At 42.4% G+C, this 19,258-nt stretch overlaps 1 protein-coding gene across 5 annotated transcripts in view; it reads left to right on the forward strand.

Moving 5' to 3' along the window:
- The first annotated feature begins 3,716 nt into the window (after positions 1 to 3,716).
- Positions 3,717 to 19,258, forward strand: part of Napepld (N-acyl phosphatidylethanolamine phospholipase D) — a 39,384-nt gene continuing 23,842 nt past the window's right edge. The window contains exon 1 of one of the 5 annotated variants that reach the window (XM_034500176.2): positions 3,717 to 4,125. In XM_034500176.2, coding sequence (XP_034356067.1) covers positions 3,923 to 4,125 — 203 coding nt within the window. In that variant the 5' untranslated portion in view covers positions 3,717 to 3,922. Of the gene's footprint in view, positions 4,126 to 4,240; positions 4,459 to 19,258 lie in introns of those variants that run through there. The other 4 variants (XM_076932123.1, XM_034500177.2, XM_076932122.1 and 1 more) reach the window with 4 other exon arrangements.

A 19,258-nucleotide genomic window follows, 5' to 3' on the forward strand; every position in this document is an offset into this window, starting at 1 on the left:
CAGGCTAATGACAGGTTTCCTGACACTGCAAACCACGGAGCCACCGCTTCCACCTCGCTAAGAAATTGTGCCAAAGCTTGATCTTTAAATTTCAAGCCTTTACTATCAAGAAGCTCATGAAGAGCTACCTTCACTGGGCAGGATGGTGAGGTCCCCATTTTAGTGGCAACGCTCTCGGCATATCAAAACCACAGCTAAGAAAAAGATCCCTCTTGGCACGAGCGCAATTTTTCAGCCGTTATACTTTCACTTTTATTCGCCTCCTTCTGAGGGCCTTAACATATGCTGCCTCCTTCCGAGGACCTTGTCGGTTGATGGGCCCCATTTACCGGCCACTTTCCGATCGATCGCCCTGTCTGCCCCTGGTTCTGGAACTCTGGGAACTCACGCAGAGAAGATTCCTGTACGGGCCACCAATTGTGCCAAGCCGACCACCCTGACCAGCAGGGAAGAAAGACTAGCACACCAGTTCCTTCCAGCGACACTTTTACTCAGGAATGACTTTCAGTTACAGCATCAAGGGTGTGCCCCCTTGCCTCCCTTGAGTGTAGCTTAAGTAGCCTCCAGTGGACTGCCCATCAGCCCATACTACGTTCTGCTCCACCATAGGCTGACACCCATGACCAGAGATCAGGCTACTGGCAAGCCCAGCCTCCTCACCAAACAAGGACTTGTTTACCCCAAGAGGGCTAAGGCAGTAGGCACCACATTTAGGGTGCAGCAGAAGCTTTCCACATTGCATGATAGAATTTGTTGTACTGGTGTGCTTCTTTGGATTTGTCTAGGGAAAACAACTAATTCTTACATAACTCTATAACTTCTGTAGTGTTCAATGGGTTCGGAAAACAAACCTTACTGAATATTGTGTTCTTCCTGACATACAAACTGAACTTGCTTATCTAAAACACCAGCTCCTAAGGAGACACCCTCTGAGTACTCCTCTCTCCACTATGCTAAGGTCACTCCATTTTCATTTTCTGACTTATAGATGAAGACCCCCATACTCGGGAGACCCTTCCTCAAGTCTCAAGAAATCACGACCACCCAAAGATCACAAGAAACCATACCTGGATGCAATCAGCAGAGGCTTTATTAGGGAAGTTGGCCGGCGGTCAAACCACAAGTTCTCTCTCAAGAGCAAGGTTTGGCCCCGAGTGACGGGTTAAGGGGTCTTTTAAAGAGGAAAACCACAAACCAGGGGAGTGGGGAGGGGGGGACGGGTTTTCAAGGATATATAACATAAGAATAGTGAAACATTCCAGAGAAGCCCACCCTGAATGGTTTACCATGTCACTGTGTCCCACCCTGTCATTTACCAACTATTTCAGATTAACTATCTTCACTTCTTCCGACTATAGCCCCACCTAGGTGGTAGCATCTTTATCTGTGGTCAGGAATGTGTCTTCCTGCCTTGGGCCTCTCCCACCTACTACAGTAGGTGGGCCTACTGCCTGAGGCTTGAGGAATGTAATTCATCCAGCAAGTGTCCTGGGGTAGTGAAGGCCTGAAATCTTATTTTCAGTTCCGAGTTCTGGCACCTGTATTTTTCTGCCCAGGTCTAAGGGCAAAGAAATCTACACATATTTCATAAAATGGCCTTTATAATTTTTCACTCTACATAGACTTGTATCTTGTGCTGAGGTAACCACTCTGTGAACTTGGTAACATGTCAAGAGAAATGTTTTGCTTTTGTTTATTTTTATTGTTTGAGAAAAACATGCTAGAATTGTATAAACTAAATCCTTTTTTGGAACACTGGTACAGTCTATGCTAGTCTGTGCTAGACTAACAAGCCATAGATACAAATTGTCCCTCTAAACATAATTCTTGACAAACCCCTGTAATTCATGTAAACGCTCCTTGTTTAACCCTTAAGAGGACCTTCAGACACTTTCTAAATGGGACACATTTACTGCCACTGGTGCTTTTGAGGTATAATTCTAAGATGCTCAAATAAACAACTTTTTTTTAAAAAAATAAAAGCTTTGGATAGAAATATATATCAAAAATATTAGGTGAATATTCTAGTTGGTTCTTACTTAAACAAGCAATATAGTTTGTGAGGCTGGATAGTATATTAGTAAACTCAGAAAATAAACAGCAAATGCATAAACAACCGCCTCCCCGACTCCAGACAGCTACAAGACTTTCTGGTTTGATCATGAAACTTGGAGTATGGTCTAACAGTAGGGAATTGTTGTTTTCTTAGGTATAGAATGGTCTGTGGCCAGCTCAAGTGTGGCAAGCATGGTTCTGGCAGGCCTTTCCCTTTTCTCCTACTCTCCCCTCCACCCCCACCCCACCCCCACTTGCTAAAACAAATAAACAGACAAAAACAAAACACAAAACCAAAAACCAAAAACCAAAACCAAAAAAACCCAAACCGGTTAGATTATATTCCTAAAGCTAGCCACCAAGGTCTATTTCCTTATTTGGCCACTTCCTCCTCCTGAGGCTGACCACCAAGGTCCAGGTATCAAACCCCATTTGGCTCACTTAACATCCTCAGTTAAAATTAAGCCCTCAGTTAAAATTCATCCCAACACTGGGTTTCCATTTTATCCTTATAACCTCCTCCATTGCTTATGGGCCACCATGTCGAGGCAGGCCCTTGTTCCTCTCTCCTTCTCCCTTGTCCTATATCTCCTGTCTTTGTCTCTCATTCTTGCCCTTTGTCCCTCTGGGCTGAAAGCTTGGTCTTAGAAGGCTTGAGACAATCTTGTTGTCCTCTTACAGGTATGAAAGTGCTATTGTGGTTGTGAAACCCAGAATATTTCTTCTTAGAAGAGTCAGCTAAATGATTTAAGTATTATTGTGTCTGAAATTTATTCAAATGGCATAAAAATGCAGACCCATTTTTTGTGTATATAAAATGTGTTCACAGTGACTGATGGAATAAGGGCAAGAAATGACATGTTTAAAGTTTCTTACCAAGGGTGCTAAGAAGCACATTGAAGCAGTAATTGCAGTCTGTCCTTTGAGGTTGAGTTTGTAGTGTTGACCCCCACCCCCTTTTTAAATTTGCTGATGCATGCCAAGAATTATTTAGCCCCACCAGACACAAATGAGCTGTTAAACACTCTAAATTTAAAATCAGCAAAAGAAAAAAAAAACCAATTAGTTACAACCACAAGCTACCCAGAGGAAATAAAGCCACACAATGTTCTGCAATATTATATATAGTTGTAGTCACTTTCTAAATGTATTATACTTTGGTTTGCATATTCCTATCATATCTGTATTAATGCCTATTTTTTTCTTTTTGCCAACATAATCTCAGACAGTCTATTTAGTTCTGGTCTATGAATACATCCCACAAAGACCTTCAGGATATATATATTTTTAATTGTCAACCCATCTGTTTACCACTGCATTCTCTATGACTTTGCAAGTTATTTCTTGAAATAATTTCAACCAGGTAAGAATTTCAGAATTGCAATTTTATGTTTTGATCTTGAGATTTCAAAAAGCCAGACATTTAGAACATTATATACTAAAGGCTGACATAATTCTAAATGTAACTGAGTACACGAGGTAGTAGAGCCACATATACTCAGTACTCACTATAGAAATCTATAATTAGTGTCTTTGTAACTGGGCTCTTTAGTCAAAGACCGTCAGTGCTGTTTTACATAGTGGGCCGCGGCGGGCACATTGGTCAACCAGATTCTTCTGGGGTTAGCAACTGTCTCTGGTGTCCAGGGATGAGCTCACGTGACTTGGAATGCTCGGAGCCAATCTGGTCGGAGGGCTGTACAATCTCAGTTCGACCGGCTACGCGGACTTTACCAAGATGGCCTCCAGGCCTCTGCGCCTCAGTCCGCGGGGGCAGCCATCTTGGTAAAGGCCAGGCAGCGGGTGGCGCGGCGTGTGACCGCGCTGCAGCCGGGGACCGCATGGTCAGACACGACCGCCACCAAAGATGGGAAGGCGGCGCGCGTTGAGGCGCTGCGTGCAGCTGTTAGTGTCCTCAGCGGAGCTGGGGTGGCGGGGCCGAGAGAGGAGGGACGCGGGCGTACAGCGTGGCGACACCCGCCGGGGCTCCGGTGCAGGTGGGCCCGCGGCGCCGAGGCCCTCAGGGAAGGGGACGCGTCGCAGCGCGCGTCCGCCGGCCATCACCGCAAGGTGAGCCCGCCTCTCGCTCAGCCTTCCCGAGCTGGCTCCGCCCCTCGAGCTTCCGCTCCATTCAACATCCTCGCTCCATTCCGCCCTCTAACTAACTCCGCCCCCGCCTCCCAGCCCCGCCTCCCGACATGGCCCCGCCCACACGCAGCGCACAGCCTCCGGGGAACCTGAACGCCTGCGGGGGAGCCTCCTGGCTGTTATCCTAGATCCTCGCGGGAGGCGGTTCGGCGACTACGGTTCTCCTTCGTAGGTTTGCTCCTTCGTTCCGGTATCGGCGCGGAGCAGCCTTTCTGGGGCTGTTCGGACACTTTGGTAAAGTGCAGCAGGTTTCGAGTAGGTTTCCAGCACCGAGCCCTGTCTCTTGGAGGTGCAGTTGGAGGCAGGCTTCTTTTGAATTATCGCACCTTTGGAGTTGCGGAGCTTGTATCGCTGTATCCGCTTACGCGAAGACCTACCGTGTTTTTAGGCGCTTAGGGGGAATTAGCTGAATTTGGGATTTAAGATTCTAGCATTCTTGCAGATTCCCAGGTTACAGCTCTATGATAGGAATACAAGTGGATGTATCTTTATTTGGTTGTTTGTAAATGAATAGAGTCCACAACTTAGAGCAACTTATTTCGGCTTCATGTACAGTATTTATGTTTTGAAAAATCCATCCCCAAAGCATTATTTCTGTTTTCTTAAACTGAAGTAACTTATTTAACCACAGCAAAAGCAGGAGGCAGGATTAGAGAAGGATGGCAAGTGGCAAGAGACTTTTTTTTTCTTTTCTTTTTTTCCTTTTCTTCCCCCCCCCCCCCCCTTACTGTGCTTGCTCATTAGATTGGCTAGTCAACAACCTCAAAAAAAGTCTGAGATTCTTGCTTTGCCTTTACTGTAGGCTGCTTTATATGTTGCTATGCTGTGTCTTGCATGGGTGGTTTTGGCTTAGCATGAAGTCAGAAAGTCACTCTTGCAACATACTTCTCTGTAAATTAAGAAATAATGTTCGTTATTAACAGATGGAAGTGTAACCCTTCTGTTTTGTCACATTGGGTAGAAGTTAGTGGTAACGACATGATTTAGAAAGAAGTTATATAATCTTTAACGGGATGATTGCCTGTATCTTACAACAGTCTGTAATTTAAAAAAAAAAATAGTTTGATTTTTGTTGTAAGGAAATGTTAGCTCTGTTAGAGATTTTGGGCAAAAATGTGTGTTTAAAATCAGAATCTAAGAGGAATTGAGGGTTTGAAATGGGTGTAAGTCAATTGGAAATAGAGCCATAATTTCAAAGATTTTATTTTAACATTTTTGCAGACTTACTGGCTTCATGAATTATATAGCAAGTGTCCAAGAGACAAAAGTCCTTAGTGTGTTTGTCATGCTTCTATTTCCACCCACAATTCCAAATTGGTTTGGACAGATTCTACACTCTGAAATTGATTTTCAAAGTTTGTTCAGTGTGACTGTTTGAAGACATTTTAACATAAGCATTCCATCATAAGGTCTGGGTTGTTTAATTTGATAAGGTATTGGTTATACATTAGTTGGTGAGTCATTCCTACCTATTTGTTTGCAAAAGTCCTATATTCCTTTAGGTATTTATTTAGAAAGCCAAGGTCATTTTTGTGGAAATTTAGTTTATATTTTGACTTTAATTTTGTTTTCTGTGTACGTAAGTGTACATGTGTGTACCTGTGTGTGTGTCTCAGTGGTGTATAGCTGTAGCTATAGTGGGTTTTTCTATTCTTTTTCATTCCATGTGAGTAAGAATGTGACTACATGGAGTGTCCTGTCTATAGATTGAAATAAACACAAGTACAAGTGTTTCAATTGAAGCACTATTACGGAGTTGAACTGTGCATATTTCTTAAAGAACGTTCATTTCCATCCTGTGAAGGCATGTATAAAATTGACAAGAAAATCAGCTTCAGTGATTTCCACTGTAAGGGTCAAGCAGTCATCTTTTAGCTCCTACACTCCTGAAGAATTCTACAGGTCTATCTATAACTCAATGCTTTACTTGACCTGTCTTTTGAACTTAGTGACTGTCTACGGCCATGCCACTCTGAACTGGCCCGATCTCGTCTGAACTTAGTAACCATTTATTCTGTATTTATTTTATTAATCAACTTTTACAACAGATTATGTATGTTCTTGGGGAGCCCCAGGAGCAGTCCATATGTAGTTATACTCAATACTCAGTCTATTATCAACTAACCTTAAATGATGCATTAAAACTTAAGCACTTTTCAAGATGTTTTTGTATGTTTATTTTTAGTTGCTCTTGTAAATGTAAAATACATGACTTTATTAATGCTATTCCATGGATTAAAAATGTGGATTTGTGAGCCTGGGAGATTTTAGCCATTGGGCTAAGTAAGGTACTTTAGGCCAATAACTCTGATTCATGTTAAACAGATGAAGCAGGCAAGCCAAGATTGCATAGTATGGGTTGTGATTGCAATACAGACTGTACCTTTAAACTGGATAAAAAGTTGGGGTTGGTCATTATTGTTGGCTGTGGAGGCACAGGACTGGATTTGGATGGATCAGCATAAATCAAAAGCCTGACTGAAAAACAATTCTTAATACTGAGTATGGGAGTGCATGCTCATAATCCCAATATGTAGGTGAAAGAGACAGGAGAGATGGTGAGTGGGAGGCTGCTCTGTGCTACATAGAAAGTTCCAGGCCAATTTGGGATAACTAGCAAAACTGTCTGAGACAAAGAAAAGGGAGAAAGAAAGAATGGGTTCTGCCTGGCACGTTGAACAACGTCGTTACTCCTTAGCAGAGCAGGTCTGTGTGTGTATGTAGGTGGGACCTTCCCATATTAAGGGACACTAACATAATGACCAGATAGAAAATGTCTGATGAATTTATGTGATTTTGTAATTCTCTTCAGTTAGAAGAATGAAGTTGACATCAGCAATCCTTTAAACTGCTCACTTGTTTGTTTTGCTTTATCAGACCCTTGGCTTTCAGCTATTAGATGATTTGTTTCAGAAGTTATTTTCTGTGTTTGAGGCCTCTTAATCTACAAAGATACTTGTTCCCGTTTTAAGTGTGTGATTTTTAGCTTGCTTAGGAGAGCAAGTCTGTCTAAGTGCAGTCTTTGTTGTTCACTGGAAAGCCAAGCTTTTCGTCTTCTACTGCAGTTAAAGGAACTGATAGATGATTCAGGAGTTTCTGGACTTAATTTTTTTTTTTTTTTTTTTAATTTAAACTAAACGAAGTCCTGAACTTGAGATAGAGCATGTCCTTCCTCTTCCCTGTGCAGACCGTGTTCTCTGTGTGTTCTGCTAAGGATTTTTAGGTGAGATGTGATCTTAATTATCCCAGGATAATTAAGGGGAGCGCAGTGGCTAATAGACAGTGTAGACTCCTGCGGCCCATCCAGATCCTGGGAACATCATATAACTCTGGCCTGACTCAATCTGCCTGTAAGGAGGTCACACATGTGTTGACTTTTGTCATGGGATAGGTATTCAAATGAGAAGAGACGCTGGGGGGTATGGATTCGGTTCAACCTCTGTAGCTTCCACTTCTGCTTCTCTCAGGAAAGCTTAGCTTATCATGATCTCTCAAAACCGATTTAGCATTGCAGAGGTGGTACCCTTTTGATACTGTTGAGGGGCTGTTGATTTCTTAACATTGGCTTGTAGTTCATGTAAACTCTTGTTTACATGGGATTAATGCTGGTACACATACATTGTGTATCTTTCCAGTGAAGAATTTTGACCTAATAAACTTTTGATGTTCTCAGCAGCATGCTCTTGGCTAAGCATAAGCCTGGTTATGCACAGCTTTGTAATTTCTTTATGCGGGGCCATTCAGATATGTTCAAATCATATTTTAAGTCGGTGTTTTACCTTTGGTATCACTGCCACACTTGGGTAAATTTTGTTGGCTTGTGTTCTTTGTCAGTAACACAAGAATGCATTTTCTGTTACTGACAAGTAGGCCTTGGCAGATAAAGGAGCAGGGCTTCCCAGGATGTAGGACTGGAAATGTGAATATTGGGAAGGTCCCCAAAACTATATATATTAGTCCTCTACCTGGAGATGTCTCTTTCTAGAAGGATAAAATGCAGGCTGAATTTACAACACCGTTTCAAAGCAAGGAAAGTATATTCAAAGCACCATGTATGTATTTTCATTTCATATAACTGAAATGTAGAATCTTATTATTAGTTTATTAATTAATCTTATTGATTATTTGTTAATGGGTCTTTTGTATGATTTCAAGTTAGAACAATTAAGTAATTAAAGTAGTACAATTTGAAAACCATGCAAGATTAAAGGAGTAATTTTTTTCAAGGAACTAGTGCTTATTGAATTCCTACTAATAGCTTCTTACTTAGAAAAGGGAAAAAAAAAACCCACATTGTTGAAAGCAAAGTAAGATGGGGCAGTGACACTTGGGAGGCAGAGGCAGGTGGTTCTCTGTGAGTTTGTAGCCAGCCTGGTGTACAGGCAAGTTCCAGGACAGCCAGGGCTACACAGAGAAACCCTGTCTCAAACAAACAAACAAACAAACAAACAAATAAATAAATAGAAAAGAAAAGAGAAAGGCAAACTAAGGCTAACCTTGTGTCTGTCAGTGCTAGTAATTTTAATTTTTGAACTGTGGATTGTACTTAGCTGTTAAAGATAACTCATTGGATTTTTGCTTGTAGGCTGGGCTTGCTTAGTGGAAAGCATGGGCTTTGTGTTTTGAGCAGCATGGGTTGGACTCTGAGACTCAACTGTTACTAACTTTTGACTTATACAAGCCCTGCCTTTAGTTGTTATTTTAGATGCTCCCATAAACTTTCCAGTTAATGGTAGCTGTATTGGATGAGACTGTTATTGGGACAGTTTAGAACATTGCTTAAGTATGTTTCTCCAACATGTGGAAAAAGTACAGAACTGGACTGTTTTGACTTAGTGTGGGTGTGCACCATTCCTAGGGTGTGGTCTCCAGATGGCTTCCTGTAGCAAGATGCTGGAGGAGTCTGGACAGTGATATCCTTTCTCTTAGGGAAACTACCGGTAGCACCATATGTGACTTATGGTTCTGTCAGATTGACAAGAGTCTCACCAGCCTGGCCATCCCTTGCTGGAAGGGATGTAGCTGCTCAGCTAGTGACATACCCTAAGCTGGACAAGGGAGGCTGGATTTTATGGTAGCTCTCTTTTGTCTTTACCCCATACAACTGTAGACTCCTCCCTCCCAGCCATTCTTCATACTGTCTCCAGTTAGTGGGGCTGCCCTTTGTTGACTTTAAGTCTCTTTGCCCATTACTTTTGCTTCTCCTTTTATTTGATTGGCAGCAGGTGTTCTAATTAAGCCTTGTTCTTTATTTGTTCATTCCACAAGTATTTGTTGAACACTTAGCACTTGCTAAGTGTTGACTGCTAGGTATTGTTATATTACTGATTGTAGTCTTTTTCCCCTTGGTTTGGCTCCCTGGGAGCAGAACCAAAGTAGAGACTCAAGTGAATAGAATAAAAATCTGTGACTTATCAACTTTATACATGGCAAGGTAGTCTCCTTCTCCAGTACTGCAAATAATCTATCTCAGGATTATGGCACTGACTGGTAGAAGAGAAGATTCATGCTAACCTAGCCTAAATTTTAGAATACCAGAGAGAATCTTGGGACCTTCCTAAATGCTTGAACCCTTTGTGCTGATAATTAATGACTTAAAGTACAGAAGTGGTTCTTAGCCTTGACCCCTGACTATACATCAGAACCAACCAACCATGGGTACCTCCTTCAGAGGTTTAGCTCAGGAGCCTCAGGCACAGTGTAAAATCTCCACAGCTAATTCTGATGTGCCCTCAGCACTGGGAATCAGGCATGAGGCTTTGTTTCTAGCTGGACAAGAACTGTTCTAAGAAGGCTTATCAGTCACATGTTAGAGATCAGATCCTTTCTTGGCAACTTGGTTTGACCATTGAGAGGAGGTGGGAGGTACTGAGATAAATAATCTTTGACTGAAGAGGCCAGATACTGAGATTCTGTTGGGGTGCAATTTATCTGGAGCTGACCTTGCTTGCCTTTCGTGTTGTCCCGTGTGGACATTTTAGCTGGGGCTCCAAACCCTGTTGGAAGTGCTGGGACCATGGTAGTATTGGAAGTTTTCAGTCTTTGCTCTTGGGGACAGTGAAGGGACATAAAGGAATAGAGTAGAGAAGATTATTATTATTTTCAAAGCCAAGAGACTCTCAAAGCTTCTGAGAGCTTCTATGTGAATCCAGAAGGAGCTCTGGAGTTGGTAAGAGTCTTGGGTACGGTGGTCTTATTTTTAAAACTTGTATGAATTCTAAGAACTCTAAGACCTCTGTTATTCAGAAATAAAAGTGAAGACTCATTCCTGAGCTGATTCCATTTCACTTTATTTATTCCATTATCTTTAGTTCACATATACCAGTGTTTTAGAGTGCAATAAAATGGCAATTTATAGTTATTTAAGGTTTACTATGTGCCAGATACTGGACTAAGAGTCATAAAACTAAAGCATAGGAAGGAATATCAGTGGCAAAGTTTGGAAGTATTTATGTTTAAATATTTGTGAAATGTTTGTGATTTTTTTTCCTGACAGTGAACTTTGGTATATTTTCATTATGTTGTGTTTTTAAAAATGCTTTTATAATTTACTACATGCTTCATGTTCATTAAGAGAGTATACTGAGTTGAAATTAAGCATCTCAAACCTCCTCTGAACCTCGTGGCTTGATTAGTTGACCTGAAACTGCCTCCATATTTCCCTCTGATTCTTGTCTGTGTTGAAGAGGCCAGGGTCTGACCTCAGTAGTGCCTGGGCCTGGTTTCCCTGTAAAAGTCTTTACTGTTGGTTGTAGTTTCTTCCTGTACCCCTTTCTTTTAAAGGACATGTCACCATGGCGTCTTGACTGGGATAACAAGCCTGCCGTTGTGCAGTCTCATTCTTAAGTTTAGAGCTCCAGCAACTGTTAGTGACTATTATGCTTTATACCCTACCTCCCACGTCCGACGCATGTCAAGTACCTTGTTGGCCATACATTCAGGAGGTTGTGAGTCTTTCCTGTGGCAGTGACCCTGTGTGTCATGTGACCACCAGCGTGAGCTACTTGCCTTGTGAGGATTCCTCACGGTTCTGTGAGCTTGGGTCACTGGTTTCAGAAATGCTTTATTCTAAAGACTATCATTTTCATCCTTCAAAGCTGAGCTTCTATAGACATGATCTGGAGCAAGCTAACATTAGTATGGCTGCTTAGGGTTGTAGCCCCCACCCTCACCCCACTTTCCCTTCCCCCTGTACCTGGAAAACAAGACTACAACAGTGGTCATTCAAACAGTGTTTACTAAACAGGACTTGACAGGTATTGTAGCAATCACTCTCTACTTAGATCTTAGTGTCTATGTCCCATTTGTCATATAGTCTCTATACAGTCTCTTTCAAGATACTGTGTCATGCTCTGAAAGACCACTAGCCTATGTTAAACATGTAACACCACACTTCCAATAACTCTTCTCAGATACAAATACTCCATGAGGCTCTTTCCAGTCAGCTCAGGGAAAGTGGCTGGACAGAGACCTTCTTTCCAGGCTTTGGAATGGGAGGATCTGGCTAGGACAAGCCCCAATTAGAGGAGACAGGTGCTGGTGGCCTGAGCTGAGTCCTGGCAGGGCTAAAGATGTTACAGTTCCAGAGGCAAAAGGGACTTTAGCACAATGGCCCAGTCCTCTCATTTTTTTAGCTGAATAGTGAGTCTCAGCAAAGTTCTAAAGGCTGAAGAATTCAATGCAACCAAAGTGAGAGCACTCACCAAAGTGGGAACATTTACCAGAGTTGGAACACTCACCAAATTGGGAACTGAGCTGTTCACTGCTCTCTTTTTTTCCCACCAGGAGTTAAAAAGACATTGGGTCTCCGTGGGATCGTGAAAAGATAGCTTGGTTTCTGGTGGAGCACTGGCTAGAGATGGCCGGAGACCATGCAAGGGACGGCATACATTTTGCCACACTCCCAGACTCTAGGCTCCTGACATGCGGCCAAAGACCTCCATTGATCCACGCCTTTCAGTCACGTAGGGCAACACCCCTACCAGAGGACGTGACTGCAGGCCTCAGGGCCTTGAGAGATCTTCATATTAATGAGACACCTAAGGCCAGAGGGCCTAGCCAGTTAAGCATTTCTTCCCAGACTGTCCTTCCTCCTCCCTTCCTATTTAACTCAGGTCTGCCCTGAGAAATGGCGCGGGGAGATGGGGGATGTGGGGGTACAGCTCATCCACTTTCCGCTGTGACAATAAAACTTTTAAAACCATGGACTTGGTGTCTTTGGGGCCATGTAATTCTGTATAGCATTTAGATATTATTAATATCAGTAACAAATCTACATGTTGTGGCTAGTTTTATTTAAAGCATTAAAGAAGGGATAATTATGTCATTTCAAGAAACATTTTTTTTTGCCTATTTTCTAAATTCATCATAACATGGTTATTCTGAATTTCCTAGTTGTGTTCAGTTAAATGGTGTTTTCCACACGGTTTTTAAGCATACGAGTATTTTGCCTGCATGTACTTATGTGCACTGTGTGCATGCCTCATGCTTCACGGGGTCAGAAGAGGGTTTAAGACCCCCGGAACTGGAGTTAAGGATGGTTGTGAGCCACTGTCTGGGTGCTGGGTGCCACACCTGGGTCCTCTGTGAGAGCAGCAAGTGCTCTTAACTCCTCAGAGGCTTTGTTCTAATTGTTGTCAAATCTTTACTTTCTTACGTACATGAAAGGAAACACTTGTAGAGGAGTCGTTTAGAGTGTTCATATAGTTTAGTGGCTTTTAATAGCTCATAAGGTGACTTTTAATTCAATATACTGGATTAGTCTTATAGTAAGAATATTTAAAGCCTTTGGTAATGTGCAGTCAGGACACCCATTGTCAGGGCACCTGCTATCCTTGACTCTTTTTGCAAAGAAAACATGTTCTCAAATTTGTATTCTAAAGAGTTGAATTATATTTCACATTTATGCCTCTTAGAATTTACTGTTAAATCTAACATACTTTTGTTTAACATTCTTTTTGTTTTGTTTTGTTTTTCGAGACAGGGTTTCTCTGTATAGCCTTGGCTGTCCTGGAACTCACTCTGTAGACCAGGCTGGCCTCGAACTCAGAAATCCGCCTGCCTCTGCCTCCCAAGTGCTGGGATTAAAGGTGTGAGCCACCACTGCCCGGCTTGTTTAACATTCTTTTGTCAAGCAATTTGTGTTCAAGTAATTTTTTTGTCAATAATTAGATTAGAACTTCATGAGACAAACTTGAGTTTTTACAAATGCAAGCAAATACTATGATATTAATAAGGTGTAAGGAAACAAATATTGTCATAGTTTTTTCTTACATAAAATTATCGAGGAAGAAATAGAATTTCAGCAATGTAGGTTTTTAAATTCGTCTTATATTTTGAGATTATCTTTCATCTATGAAGCATCTTGATTGGATAAAATGTCTTAAATTTTTTTCACTCTTTTACTGACTATATACAGTAAAACAGATAATTGTGGGTTCGTCTTCCACCCTGCCATTGGGCAAAACCTGCTGGGGAGGCGAAACATGGGAAGTTTGACTGTGCCTATCCCAATGCTACTGCTCAGGTGGTGGGAACGCAGTCTGAGATGTGGGAAGCTGAAGCTGATATTCCCTGACTTCTGGGCATCTGTTGCTGTTAGAAAACCTCACAGAGAACTCTGGGACAAAGAGTCAGGATCCACAGGCCCATGATGAGACCAGGACCATTGGGGGCATGCAGGCTGAGGACAGTGTCTAGCCTGGCCAGGGTGGGGGCTCCTGTTTAGCTCATCTGTGACTGTTCTTAGCTTGTGGGTGCTAAGAAGTGCAGAGAGGCCTTCTCTGGGAAACTTAACTGTACGGCTCCATAGTCAAAGGCTTTCTTCATGCTCTCCATGGCAGTTCTCGACGAAAGAAAGTCCTCAGTTCCAAACTGCTTATTGGTTTTTCATTGTGGAAAATAGATGCATACCAACTTCTCAGGGTGGACCAGAGATTAAATACCTTTTGCAGGGAGGAATGTCCTGAAAGGGGAGCTTATTGGCTTAACCCTTAGGGATTCTAGGTGCCTCATTAGCATGGAGAACTCTTTTCTGGGCCTACATGGCCACTGGTCATGTTTCCTTATGTGGGAAGTATGTCACATGTTCCAGGCCAGGAATCTGGAAGGGAGCTGCCTGTTCTCAGGTGTGTACCTGAGTTTCTGGGGACTCAGACCTGATCTACCTTACTAAGTTTCCTGGCAAGGTCCACTGTCCCACAGACAATAATTTGTGTTTGGCACTTAAGAGTACTAACTCATGGTTCATTTTAATACTGCAAAGAGGACTTGATGTTTAAAGCAAGGAGCCTGGGTTCTGATCTCTTGTTAAGATACTGCATGGCAGATGTATAGATGGATGATATAATATACATATATATATATATGCATATATATGTACTTATATTCAAATATCTAATATGTTGTATATTAATCTTGTTGCTTCTAATATATATTAAATAATAATATATGTATATGCAATAAAATATATTATTAAATTAATTAATTAATGATCTTTACACAGAATATTCTTTTATTATATAACATAGTTTTCAGGCTCTAACATATTTGCCCTCACAGTACCTTTTTCTGTGTCTGTAAGTTACTTTCATGGAGTCTTATAGAATTTCAGGGATGGGTAGAATTCCTTTGACTCTCTCGGTGTCCTTTATAGACATTTCAGAGAACTGTGATTTTTTTTTTAACCTATGCTATATAGCATTGTAGTAAAAGGATCCTTCTCTTCCAATAAAGATAAGGTGAACAAATATAAAACTGTAAGTGTGGCTTTACTCAGTCTTATATCTGAAAATATAATCCTGGGTATTTTCCAGAAGTAGTATCAGTGCTATTATACCAGTCACCCTATATTTATAAAATGTCTGTCGTAGGAATTCTAATCTGCTGCTTCCTAATTTATGTGAATGTTGATGCCCCAAACATACGTTGTACTGTTGTGATTTTTTTCTCTCACTTCTCAAATGATAAAGCAATACATTGAGTGTTAGGGAGCTGGCACATCTTAAATGTCAAATGTATGAAACAATTCTGAAATAGAGGATTCTTGTTTTCAGAAAGCATTTTACCCATGCATGCAGTTACTGAAGTAAAATATTTGTTGGCTGGCTTGTTTTCCCCCAGTGTCATGGTTCAGACCTTCCTTTGGTTGGAGGGGCTGAGTCCTTCTGCTATTAAAGAAGCAACTAATATTCAGTGTACTTGGTGGTTACAGTATGGAACTGTCATCTCTTTTTGTAACAGATTTGTGTTTCAAAAGCTCTGAGGCAGAGCTTTTTAGTACATAGAGCTTGTTTCTAGTTTTCCTGACATTTCCTCTAGTGTTGCCCTTTGTGAGATTGTTGCTATAGACACTAACAGTGACCAGAAGGCAGCAGTTAGTGAGTGAGAGGCCCTCTCATGTGACTCAGCTGTCAGGCAGGCTCTTGTGTTTCCATGGCATTAGGCTCAGGTTGTCATTTTTCACATCCACTGAATGGCCTTTCAGGACTTTGCCTCCAAAACCTTCTTTCCAGGTTGTCTGGGTTCAGTTCTCCTCCGGCTTCTCCTCCTCTTGTTCTCGCCACTCATGCAAGATTGCATGCATGTGGTGTCATCTTTAGCGTTGCATGACATTATGGAAGTACTAGATAACCCTGTGACTGCTAGGTTTCATGCACACCCTCCTGCCCCAAATCCTACAGATGCTAAGAAACCATCTGTGGAGGCATCTGGTGGCCTCAAGGTAGGAACTAACACATCTGAGAACGGGGTGAGGGTTGCTGTTTGGAGGCAGGTGGGTGAGCAGGGCCAGAAGCTTAACCCTTTCTCAACCACCGTGCTGACTTTTGGAAAAGAAACCCTTGGGACCTCTCTCTTTTGTTTTGTTTGCATGAGATTTGCTTGTAGTAGACCATCTCTGGAGACTGTGTGTGTGTGTGTGTGTGTGTGTGTGTGTGTGTGTAGAGGAGTCACAGGAGGTGTGAAGGTAGGATGGTCATTTGGTGTGTAGACCTATTTGATAGGTGGCTCAGGGGGAAGTGAGGCAGGGGTGGGAAAAGGAGCAGGCACCTAAGAAAACACACTGTTTGGGGACAGACGTCACTGTCCCCTCTCTGTCACTCTGAGCATCCTCATAGCAGATTAAGTCCCATGATCATCCATTTCTCTTGGCTGCATTGAGGTTTGTACTTGGAGTCCTGCTTCCCGAGATGTCAGACTGTCCAGCAGATCAGGAGTCTGCCTTGCCTGGGGTGCCGCCTGGTCCGAGTGCTTCCACTTGACCACCTCACCACTAAAGTTTTCAACCGTCCAGATGCTCTCTCACCTCTTCATCCAGATGCTCTCTCACTTCTCCATCCAGATGCTCTCTCACCTCTCCATCCAGATGCTCTCTCACCTCTCCATCCAGATGCTGTCTCACCTCTCCATCCAGATGCTCTCACCTCTCCATCCAGATGCTCTCTCACCTCTCCATCCAGATGCTCCTCTCCATCCAGATGCTCTCTCATCTCTCCAATTCCAGTGTCTTCATTGACTCTGGGATTTACTATAATGATTGTTTTTCTCATTGCTGTTGTCTCACTCTCTATTGATTGGACTCTCTGCTTGTGAGGACTTCAATTAAAAACTGGAGATTATGATACCTAACTTCAGGGCTTCCCAAGAGCCTTAATTGAAATGAAATGGAGGAACGTCGTCGGGTGCTTTCTGTTCCGCAGTGCAACAGGTTTCTCTTTTCTATTCAGTAATCCATCTCCTTAGCTCTAGGGTTGGTTTTTGTTTGTTTCTGTTTGAGACAGAGTCTCTCCCTTAGGTAGCTCTGGCTATTCAGGAATTCATTATGTATGCTAGGCAGGCTTCAAACTCACAGAGATCTACTTGTTTCTGCCTCCTGAATGCTGGGATCAAAGTTGGCAATACCACACTCAGCCCCCTGGTTTGGGTTTCTAGACCTTCCTTTTACTTTTTTTTTTTAACCTTGTTTTCAGAGTTGTCTTTTCTGCAGAATGTCCTTTAAGCGTCTTCAGTGTTCTATAGTTGCCCACAGTGTAGCAAACCTTCCTGATGTGGCAGTCCAGGTGCAAAGGGTGGCCTCCGATTCTGAAACAAGCCTTGTAGAGTGAAAAATTATAAAGGCCATCATATGAAATATGTGTAGATTTTTCGCCTTACAGAACGCGGAACTGAAAATAAGATTTCAGGCCTTCACATTCCAGGTGAAGGACACTTGCTGGATTACATTCCCCAAGCCTCGCCCAAGGCAGGAAGGCATTCCTGACTACAGATAAAGATGCTGCCACCTAGGTGGGGCTATAGCCGGAAGATAGTAATCTGAAATGGCAGGATAGGACACAATAGCATGGTAAAAACCACATTTTTGAGAAGAATGAGTGTGCAGAACGATTTCCACATGACTCTAGATCATTTGGGCTAGATTCTCTGAAATGTTCCACTGTTCTTGGTTACCCCTCCCTTGGTCTTCCCAGTGCTATGTTCAAAATTTGTAATGCAACCATTCATGTGTAAGCACGAGAAAATGCCTTCCTTCCCCCACCCCATGCTATAAAAGACCCTTTAACCCACCACTCGGGGCCAAAACCCTGCTCTTGGAGCTAAAAAGCTTGTCGTTTTGACCGCCGGCTCTTCCCCTAATAAACCTCTGCTGATTGCATCCAGGTATGGTTTCTTGTAATTTTTGGGTGGCCGCAATGTCCTAAGACTTGAGGAAGGGTCTCCAGAGTTTGGAGCTCTTCAGCCTTTCTAGTCTTCATGAGACTGCTAAGTATAGTTTCCCAAACCTAACTTTGATGTAGCTCTTCCTATGAGATGTGTTATCTGTTTATATAGTAATGTAAGCTATCTAAACTCATGAGTCTGGTCTGATAGCGTGAACTGAGTTGTAATGCATAGTCCCTGTCTTTGCCTTTGTAAAGGCCTCAGTCTAGACTTAAATTTTAAGACATAAAAAGTGGGTCTGTGAGAATGGAGGCACCTCACTCAGAACACTTTAAGCTTTAGAACACACAGTGTTGGGAGCCGACTCCTAGCAGAAAGCGGCTATCATCTTTGCAGCCATCTCGAACCATATACCTTGACTAGAGACTTGTTTTTCAACAGCCTACAACAGCTGAGCACACTCTGACAAACATCTTGCTTATCTCGCATAGCTTGTTTTGCTGTTTAGTGACCCCAGCTGCATGGTGCACGTGGTAAAGAGTCTTCAGCTGTGTTCCCCAGCTTGTGCTTATAAATAAATACCCAGGATTTTTCTTGCAAGAGAGTCAAGGGGAGCCAGTAAACGAGACTTGGCCATGCACCCTGTTTTGTCTCCATTCTTTGCATCTCTTTCCCTTCTTCCCCCCACTTTCTCTCTTGCTAGACCTTGACCTGAGGACCGGAGCAGCAGAGCAGTCAGGGACATTTTGGCCCCCAATTGTGGGGCAGCTAGGGCCAGGACAAAACAGGGTTTAGATGTTTGGTCAGCTAGCCTGGTTAAGAGAGAAAAGGATTAGCATATGGGTGTGTACACTTAATGTCCATTGTATCATCTAATCCTTTGAAACCCCCACAGGGTAGGTGGGTATTTACAGGTGAGAAGGAGGAGGATTAGAAAGGCTGTTTGCCTAAAATGTGATGCCTGTGAGCCCCTCTCAGCTGCCCTGCACTCCCCTAGAGGGTGGTGTCTGGGCAACAGTGTGTGTTTGGGCTTTTCTTAGTTCTGGTTTCTTTTCTCCAGTGGTTATTCTCCAGATGGCTGAGTATTTACCCTCATATTACAGAAAGAAAATCAGGGGCATGTACATGTTGCTCTCCTGGGGTTTGCATTCTTTCTCTTTCTTGGACATCTTTGTATTTCATCACCCCTTAGTCAGGAGAATACCATTTGCCCTTTTTTAATACGGTTATATGGTGTGTAATTATATATGTGTTGATTCTAAACCAATTAGAAAGAAAATGTTTGTTTTTCTAATATAATCAATAAGAAGGAAATGAAGTTCTACGTAGTGTGTAACTTCGTACTCTTAATGTTTTATTTTCTAGTTCTGAGTGTCTTTGGTCCTGCATGATTCACAAT

This window comes from Arvicanthis niloticus, chromosome 4 (genome assembly GCF_011762505.2).
Source record: "Arvicanthis niloticus isolate mArvNil1 chromosome 4, mArvNil1.pat.X, whole genome shotgun sequence".
In the NCBI taxonomy this organism is placed as follows: Eukaryota; Metazoa; Chordata; class Mammalia; order Rodentia; family Muridae; genus Arvicanthis; species Arvicanthis niloticus.